Source organism: Lineus longissimus, chromosome 9 (genome assembly GCF_910592395.1).
Source record: "Lineus longissimus chromosome 9, tnLinLong1.2, whole genome shotgun sequence".
In the NCBI taxonomy this organism is placed as follows: Eukaryota; Metazoa; Nemertea; class Pilidiophora; order Heteronemertea; family Lineidae; genus Lineus; species Lineus longissimus.
The window spans coordinates 16,587,838-16,596,917 of record NC_088316.1 but is presented as its reverse complement, the minus strand read 5'-3'; the positions used below and the strand labels follow the sequence as shown (position 1 = coordinate 16,596,917).

Sequence of the window (9,080 nt, the reverse complement as noted above, 5' to 3'; positions counted from 1 at the left end):
GCCAGACCGAATTGGATCCAACAGCTCTACAGTGTTGCAGACGCTCTGAGAGATGAGACAGTCACAACCAGACTGAATCGGGCCCAACAGCTCCATCGTGAATTGTCATCACGTTGGGAAAGATGAAATAGTCACAGCCAGTCTGAATGGGCTCTGTAAGCTCCACCACCACTTGCGGAGAGATGAGACAGTCACTTGTCTGAATCAGGCCCGACAGCTCCACCATGTTGCGGATGCAGTGAGAGAAATGAAACAGGAAAAACTTGATCGAATCTGACCTTGCAGCCCAACAGTTTCCCAAATCAGTGACAGAGATAAGACAGCAATAAAACATCAACATAATTTTTATTTATATATAATTTATACACATCACAGATGAATACATTTAGACCTGTTTCATTTTTTACATCCAGGGCAAAAAGTTATAGTTTGTCAACAAATCAATATAATCTTTTTAAAATATTGGAGTTTGGAGTTGACCATGCCTAAAAATCCCAAATACCTAGCGGGCAATTTGGATCAAATAACAGGCAATAGTATAGCTACACAGTTCAACTAGTCTGAAGGAAAAGTTGGTCCATATCATGTACAGGACCAATGATTTAACTGGTGTTTGGTGGGAAAGACAGTGTATTTGTAACATTACAATGAAGAATAGTACACTATTAGGTCTATGAATAACATATCTCTAGCTTGAAGCATTAACACCACACTGGTGGGCTTTGTACTAAAATCAAGAAAGGTAGGTTGGAGGTAAAATTAAGGCCCAAACCTGGTCAAATGCTTGGGATTGATGCTGAGCTCAACCCGAAGAAGTTGATTTCACTGGAGAGGCCTACAGTGTGGGCACAACTGGTATGAGTATGAAAATTGGACAATCAATGCAGTCTTTCTTGTCCGTCCTGTTTTTCGGTACGTACTGAAACACAGAGGTCCCCATCAAGAACGATACGTGACAACTTTTTAATCGAGTCAGATTTGTGTCCATTCAGCCCTCAGTCTTGGGTTTTTTCGTTTTTTTGTTGATGTTTTTGTGAGCAGGAGCATTTGCCGTTTCCCTGTCCTTGGTCGTGATCTGGCTGAAGTCAAACTGTTTTAATTGTGGCAACTTGGCAAGGACGTAACATCGGTAGTCCTGGAAACAAGAGGGTGAACATGATAAATAAAACATAGTTGTGGGAAGGGAGGACTCTTCAAATTCAATCATATTTACTGATAACAGCTCAATGCTCAGCATCATGTTTTGGCACATACTTTTCATTAAGCATTTTGATAACCCTGTGTACATTGTATTGGAAGTAGCAATCATGATAAGATTCTGTGTTTGGTGGCCACACATATTCAGATTATTGGTAAATAATAAAGTCACACAAACACTGGAGGGTTTACAGTAGTGTGGAGTTCTGCAGCTAGAATGATACTGAGAGAAGATTGATTGTATACCTTAATACTCTCAATCGGGTTTCCATGAAGAGTCAGTTTGGTGAGATGTTTGAGCGTGGCTAGTTTGTCCACTTCCTTTAGGTCGGTGATGTTGTTGGAATGTAAATATAGGGAACGGAGCTGGGGAAGGTGAAGGAGCTGAAAAAAACACAAGAATTCTTTTTAATTATATTCATAGGGGGCAACCTGGATTTGGAACTCATAATGCGTCTTTGGATAGAATACACACTCGGGAAGTTTACAATCATTTCCAAGAAAAAGAACTTTTGAAAAAAAAATTGGGAGGAGGGGAACTGGGAAGTGTCCTCTACATTTTGAAATCCATAGAGGTTGATAATGTCCTTATCGACTCACTGTATAAACTTACATGATCAACAGTCGCTACTTCATTAAATGAAAGATCAACGAGATAGACTCCTTCCGGATTTTCAAACAGGGTCTCCACCGTTGTTAGCAGTGTTCCGAGATCTCCAATGCTGTTGTTATTCAGTTTGATTCCATGACTTTTTGACTTGGGCTTCTCTTCGGGCTCCCCGTCCTTTTCTAGAATCTTCTTCTTACTACTTGTTTGCGCTTTCGTCTTCCTTGGCGAATTATTCCTGGGCTCATCATCCACAGCCTCTGGAAGATAGATATCGAGAAATGGAATAGTTTCAAGTTTATCAAGGATTTCCTCCAAATGAAAGTTGGCAGTAGAGTGGAGTGTACACTGTAAAGTGGGGAAATGCACTACCTCACACACCCCACTCTCTCCAATTAAGGGTATACCTTGCACATCACCAAGGTTCCAAGCTAGGGGAAATCATTAATCAAACTCTAAAAAAGGAAAAAAAATCCAGTCTTTCCCTTAACTAGACATCCATGTCTCGCGAAATCCGACATGTGACGATTATTTTTTCATTAAATATTTCAGTGTCATTTGGTAAGCATTTCTGACTGTGAATGGGTGACAATGGCAATGATAGTGACAATGATACATACCGGAGCAGCATGTCAGGCTCAGGAATGAGTAATCAAGAGGTGCCACGGACGAGGCATGGCAATCTATTGAGGAGGTTGCTGTGTTCTTCTTTTGATAACTCATTTTTGCATTTATTATCCTGAAACAAGTAGAAAAGAAAATATTAATTTCAAAGACATTTAACGTTATGTCACTGACTAAGTACAGACATTCTTGGTTTTGACTTTTAACTTAGTCTCATTGACTGATTGAGTCCATATTTCTAGATAGAATGGAATATTTATTGTAATAGTAATGCTGAATGAATGAATGAATTGAATGGAGGTAGACCCAAAATAGTTTTCATAATCATTGTAATCTGAGACTGAGACTTAGATTAGAATACCTGCACTCATCACACCCAAATCATGCAAATGGCCATATTGAATACAAGGCGTACTAGCAATGCATGCATGCGATTTTGTTACGTACATGACACGTATTGATGTAGGCCTATGTGTACACGTGTACCTGGTAGGCCTACGTTTTGACAGCTGAACAATTTGGCCAAACTAATGACTCCACTCGTCATAATATTCTTCCTGAACCCCCACAATAATGACATTTTACGATTCTATAAGCATCAGACTATCTTAAGTGCATACAATTACCTTAAAGTTGGACGGAATATTTGAGTTTGGACGAACCAATCGAAATTTTTCTAATCTTGGTTTTCTCAGTTCGCCATATTGTTTCTCTTAACAACGATGTTGTTGTCGTCGTTAATTTTGGATGAAGGTATTCCACTTTGACCGCTGGTCTTTTTGTCTTCAAGTCCTCAATTTCAAAATACCATGCAAGACACGTTAGCACTGTATCATTCAATTGGATACTTGTCAACGGATGTACTATGACATAAAGCTTTCAGGGGGACAACTTCAAAACCTTAGGCACACTATCAGAGCTAGCTGGTTAGGTACACTAATAAATACACCCAAATGCAGCAGCGAGCTGGTGCATGAATGACTTCAGGAATACAACAGTATAGCAGACCTCAGGCAGACCAAGTGTAACTCAAGAACGACAAGTTTGGTGGAGGAAATACTCAGACATTGTGGGCCAGAAGAAGCCATGACCATGTTCCAATCAGTATTTGTCAACCTTACTGCCAAGTGTATAATAACGGAGTCAAAACAACGATAATGAACAGCATTGATATATATTTATGTTCAAAGGAACAGCTCATACATTCTTAAACAGGCAAACAGGAATTTTTTTGTCGTCAAAACTACACATACTTGAGAATGCTTGTGTTTCATGTCTTTGATCTGCCAAGATCACAACCTGTATGAGACAAGGTCACAACCTTGAGGATTAAAAGTCACAATATAGATTAGTGCAACATGGATGAGTCACGTTCAAAGCCTCGTCACGTCTAGATCATATCCTTCAGGATTCAATGAGTCAAATCCACAACATTGACTGTAAAACTAATCAAGGTCACAGAAATAATCATACATTTATAAATATTCCATTGAAAGGTCACATTATATACAAAGGTCATTGAAACACATAAACAACACTGATCATGCATGTACATTATCTACTGGAGCATATTTAGTTAGCGTAGCAATAGGTATATCATCACTGCAATATAAAAATATCACCTCAGTGACATTGTAACAACCATATTTACTAATACTGTGTAAGCTAGTTACACCTACATATAGACTAACTAACAAAATATGCACTGTTGATGACGCTTTTGTGCCTGTCAAAGGACAAACATAGAAAATTACCATTACAGAGATAGCACTTGTCCTTTAACCTTGCAAATGTATTTCATGGTTTTACAGTATTTGGGCCAAGTTACATGAATAAGGATGAATTCATAGCATCCAAAATTCCATAAGGCCACCTGCGGCCTGTCGTTTTTAAGACAAGCAGGTTTACTGATGTTGCCACACTTCGATACTGCCACTGTTGGACTGAAGACAATGTACGTCACGTGGGCCTGTGACCCAAATTTTACGTTAGATATGGTTTCTTTTGCTGCGATGATGTCAACTGCACAGCCCCTTGTGGTTTGTAGCACACATGGATCACATATTCAAAATAGCTTCAACCTCACAACATTTCTCTGTAGCCCCCCCCCCCTCCCCTTCAAATGTGGTGGAAGGGGCCATCCATAAAGTATGTACGCATCAAACTGGGGATATTGAGACCCCCCTGCTGGATGCATCTGGCTTTGCCATTCAGTCTTTTCCCACCATGTGTCATGCCTGCCAATCTACATGTATCAGACACGTATTACCAATCCGGCAACAGAAATCACGAAGGCCTAGGCATCCCACGGTCAAGAAAATGTCCCTGATTTGTTGGTACAAATTACTCTAGTCCTAACGTCCAGTTGATTCCTTGCACTATCATGATGATGACTGGTTGCCAGGCAACCAAATAACGTATCCAATCCAGGAGGTTCCCGTATAAAACGTGTGGCCTCTCCCATCTGTACAATTGTTAACGAAACAACCACAAGCAACAATATCTTATCAAGAGACGAAATAATCAGAAGAAAAAATTACACCTGAGAATTACACCTGAGATTGATTAGATGATTAAGGTCAACATCAGCTTTTAATTACTAAGACAAGAAAAATCCAAATTTGTCCAATTAGCTCAGGCAGACTCCTTAAGCCCATAAATGACGAGATGTTTGAACAGGCAATAATATGTATCTTTCCTAAGTTCACAGCAAAAAGGATACGGGTTTGAAAACATCCTCTTCAGGTCAACCTTTTCCTTACAGTAGGGACACGTCTGTTTCTTTCCCACAATGCACCAGCCTCGTATACAAAACTCGTGGAATCTAAACAATTCTGGTCAAGGAAAAAGATTTTAGAATATGTATTTAAAATAAATTGTGCTATAATTTAAAATGAAAGTGTACCAGGATTTTCATTCAATCAAGCATTTTAAGTGACAGTTCTCCGGTCTCAACACCTTCAGCGCCGAACCTACGTGGCCCAAATCCCCTCCCCCTTTGAGCTGGTTATCGGAGTCTCATGGACTGCATGAAAGAACTACGCCATCGCCATCTTCAGGGCAAAGGAGGAACTGAAAAGACAAGAAGAGGTCTTTCCAGTTCCTACCTTGCCCTGAAGATGGCGATGGCGTAGTTCTTTCACGAAGTCATTTAAAGTTCTGAACTAAGCCATCGCCATCTTCAGGGTACCGACGGAACCGTTTGGTGTTTTCAGTTCCTACCTTGCCCTGGAGATGGCGATGGCGTAGTTCGTTCATGAAGTCCATGAGACTTCGATAACCAGCTCAAAGAGGGGAGATTAGGGCCACGTAGATCTACGTGGTTCGCCGCTGAAGGTGTTAAGATACAAATTGTTATTCAGCTTTGCCCCTCTCCTCAATTTGTGGACATGGTTTCCTGGTAGCAAATTATTCATGTGTTCTACACACTCCAAAATGCAACTCGTTTTTTTACTGCCTGTATCATTATCATCATTATTGTCAATTCTGACGTCATGGCCCTTGGCCTTTGCCATAATCAGCAGGTTATTCAAGATTTTCAAAGGATACGTGTGATTACAAGATAATCGGTATGTTTTTTCACCCACGTCCTCTTCATCATCATCGTCATAGTCGTTGCCACGATGTGGCGTGAATTTATTACCGCAGACGGCACACACATCTGGTTCTAACTGTCTCGTCGGCATGCCAGTGGTCGTGTAATACTGAAAGAGAAAAATGTGTGTTTTCACTTAGAACATACAGGGCATGTCAAATTTTCTTCCCACCTGTATCACAATAATGCACAGCTGAAGTACTGGTTGGCATACAACCATAGATGTAAAAGCTGACCAGCCTGGTACCCTGCTACACTTCTTAAGATGGGTATCGTCAAGAAATGATAAAGGCTAGTCATTTTTGTGGAGACTGCAAAAGTATTTTCCATCAACTTTATCACACTTCCACTTACCCCTATATGTGACGCCATTTTATCAGTGCAGACCTCAGCAAAATCTCTCCCAACCACGCCGTAATATAATCCGTAGAAAAGAAGTAATAGCCCAAAGTCCATGGCAACGTTTGGTTGAATCATAAATAGGAGATTAAGTCCGAATAACGTAAACATGATCACACAGTAACCAACGATACCTAATGCATAGCTGATCTTATAGATAATGACAAACCAGGTATACACTTTTCTGTAAAGAGAAGAAGAATTCATCAATTATTTATCAGGGATGAACTGCTCTCATTGGATCAACACATACCCTAGCTGCCCGTCATCCAAGGATTGGGAAGGGGGCGCCCAAGGCTCAAAACTGACTTTTACAGATGCATAGCTTTTCAAAAAGTGTGTAGCAGTTCAGGGGGCCTGATCTCTTTGTCAGCCAAATTATTTGGAAGGAGAACTTCACTGGGATACTAGTGTTAACCTTACCTAGGTGTTGTGCCTGCTATTCTTGTTCTAGATGCCAGTGATGAAATATAACCATTGATGACTGAGAAAATGGCCCATATGATGATGAATCTCCACCAGTGGAATTTCAGGCAGAAAAAGATAGGAATAATCCACATTCCCAGTAACGTGACTATCTAAAAACAAGTGGAAATCTTTAGTTTATGGAAAACAACCAATTTTTTTTCAGGAATAGTTGAGCAAATTTAATACATCTTGATTGTTACATCATGTTGTGCCATTTGCAAGAGAAAGATTCCTAGTTTTTACATATTTTAAATGCATTTATGACATATATGTTGGAATGCGTCTAGAAATGGTGATGAAGTCATCATTATCATGTGCTTCTACAGGCATACATGTCATAGTTATAAACCACTTCAAAGACACCTGTACAGCAAACCCTTTGACGGAAGATGAGTCATGAACCATTTATTGATCTGTGCGGTAATGATGGGTTTGATTCCAACAGTACCGTAATCTGCTGTCGTCTGACAATAACGTACTATCATTCAGCTCATTCACATGTTATGTTACGTTAACCCTTTTCTCACCTGATAGGATCTAAAGTGTCTTTGTTTCCACTGTACGAGTAATACTTGTGCAACAACCAGAGTTGTTATAAGGATTAGCACCATCTCTGCATGCATGGCCTCGTGGCCGCGATGCTTCTCGTGTAACTTCTGGTGTTCGATTCTGCAGGAGAGAATGACATGCAAATCATCGTAATGACAACAACAATGACACTGAGTGACCTTTCAATTTGAATAACACCTAGCCTATAACTGAAGAACATCAGTACTAAAGTACTTGGTTTTAAAGATTGCCACACTGCTGGATTCAAAGGCCACTGCTAATAAACTGATTAGCTGTTTTGATATTTTGCCGGATGATCGAGAACCAATCACAAGGTCAACTGTCACTAGTATCAACCACTCACCGCCATCGCTCTTGTTCTGTCAGCTTCGACATGTCGATGGACTGAAAAATAAAAAGATATCAGAAACACAGCGGTCAAACACTGAACCAAAGCTTCTGATGAAAGACAGTGCGACTATCAGAAACTGTCAAGGTAAAGACTTTTTCCATTGATTGTGTGAAAATTAAAATTTGGATTTATGTGTGTGACCGTTGTGGTGTTCTGAGAACAACTTCATGCAGAGGATGAACTGAAAGACCCCACACCCATGGACCCTACTTCATGCTGACTCAGTCAGGTTTTTAAGATTCTCTTTACTTCTGCTAGTTTTAGTTTAAAAAATCACCTCACCAAATGATTGTAATGCAAATTATGTCACGACCTTAATTCTACAATGCCATACCTGGGTATTGTCATTCAAGTGAAAAAACTTCCCAACTAAGAATCTTTAACAAAAAACGTGACCTTACACGGACGTCGACGGAGGGGATGTGAGAAACAAGGTCTCTATGAAAAAAAGATCTAGGGTACATCAATTTATAGGTAGGCAATGCCTAATAGGGCCTAGAAAAGCATAAGAAAGAACAACAGGAACCAGCTACCACTTTTACCAGCAAATTCCCTCAACCCTGCATTCAAGTTACCTTCATATTCCTCAAATGCTCTTTGGGATATTTGGGAAATTTTACATTGACCATTTCAAGTAATTTTGATATAACTCAATTGACTATTGCCTGGATTCAATCAAGGTCGACTAGAGTGATCTGAAGTGAAACCAGTGAATGAATGAAAGTTGATACTCAAATTACTGTATAGTGATACTGATTCTGATAGATAAAAATGTCATGACTGTCTTGTAATAATCAACAAAACGAAAGCTAAGCCCTGGTACGATGAATAGAACAATCTCTTAAGACATAACAGATTGGATTGTTCCGTTTGAGAGAATCTGGCATGTCAGAGACAGTGTGTTGACTGTGACTGTGTCTGAGTCTCTGACTGAACATGAAGTGTTGGTTAATGATTGTATGTAGATTGTAGTGCACTGTACATGTAAAAATGTGGCAAAACAAACCGCGTTTTCAACACCAAATACAGTGCACATTGCAAATAATGTGACATGTTATCAATCTAGATAACTACAAGGTCCCTTTTCCAACCTCAGCTATTATTTTAGGCATCTACTTCAAAAGATACAGTACCTTATTCATGACTTTTCCATCGCTGTGGCCGTGGCCAAAATGAGGATCCATTTTGAATACACTAGCGCCCCACCGTCAAAATGAGGAACTAATTTA

At 39.8% G+C, this 9,080-nt stretch overlaps 2 protein-coding genes across 4 annotated transcripts; both read right to left on the bottom strand.

Annotated features, from left to right (window-relative positions):
- Window positions 1-326: 326 nt before the first annotated feature.
- On the bottom strand, window positions 327-3,165 carry LOC135493125 (leucine-rich repeat-containing protein 51-like). Of its 2 annotated transcripts, none has more exons than XM_064780059.1 (5): window positions 3,055-3,165; window positions 2,425-2,543; window positions 1,811-2,064; window positions 1,444-1,581; window positions 327-1,135 (listed from the first exon to the last, which is right to left on the bottom strand). In XM_064780059.1, exons 2-5 carry the CDS (start codon window positions 2,525-2,527, stop codon window positions 989-991), a joined length of 642 nt encoding a protein of 213 aa, XP_064636129.1. In that variant the 5' UTR covers window positions 2,528-2,543; window positions 3,055-3,165; the 3' UTR covers window positions 327-988. The 2 variants fall into 2 exon arrangements, with proteins under 2 accessions (XP_064636129.1, XP_064636130.1); XM_064780060.1 differs by lacking the exon at window positions 3,055-3,165 and adding an exon at window positions 2,915-2,963.
- Window positions 3,166-3,586: 421 nt separating this feature from the next.
- On the bottom strand, window positions 3,587-9,051 carry LOC135493122 (E3 ubiquitin ligase Rnf121-like). 2 transcript variants are annotated; one of them, XM_064780053.1, is made up of 9 exons: window positions 8,985-9,051; window positions 8,427-8,546; window positions 7,804-7,844; window positions 7,418-7,559; window positions 6,846-7,000; window positions 6,378-6,606; window positions 5,978-6,132; window positions 5,151-5,252; window positions 3,587-4,892 (listed from the first exon to the last, which is right to left on the bottom strand). In XM_064780053.1, the coding sequence occupies exons 2-9, from the start codon at window positions 8,478-8,480 to the stop codon at window positions 4,772-4,774; spliced, it is 999 nt and encodes a 332-aa protein (XP_064636123.1). In that variant the 5' UTR covers window positions 8,481-8,546; window positions 8,985-9,051; the 3' UTR covers window positions 3,587-4,771. The 2 variants fall into 2 exon arrangements, with proteins under 2 accessions (XP_064636123.1, XP_064636124.1); XM_064780054.1 differs by lacking the exon at window positions 8,427-8,546 and having other exon boundaries at window positions 8,985-9,046.
- Window positions 9,052-9,080: the final 29 nt, after the last annotated feature.

Bases quoted from the DNA above. Each gene is read 5' to 3' on its own strand.
- LOC135493125 (XM_064780059.1), bottom strand. From the start codon at position 2,527: ATGAGTTATCAAAAGAAGAACACAGCAACCTCCTCAATAGATTGCCAT. The intron at 2,065-2,424 runs GTATGTATCATT...TCTATCTTCCAG, and splicing joins GAGCCTGACATGCTGCTCCG to AGGCTGTGGATGATGAGCCC. The intron at 1,136-1,443 runs GTATACAATCAA...TCTTGTTTCCAG, and splicing joins ACCCGATTGAGAGTATTAAG to GACTACCGATGTTACGTCCT.
- LOC135493122 (XM_064780053.1), bottom strand. From the start codon at position 8,480: ATGGTCAATGTAAAATTTCCCAAATATCCCAAAGAGCATTTGAGGAAT. The intron at 6,133-6,377 runs GTAAGTGGAAGT...TTTCTCTTTCAG, and splicing joins AAATGGCGTCACATATAGGG to TATTACACGACCACTGGCAT. The intron at 4,893-5,150 runs GTATCCTTTTTG...ACAATTGTACAG, and splicing joins AAGAGGATGTTTTCAAACCC to ATGGGAGAGGCCACACGTTT.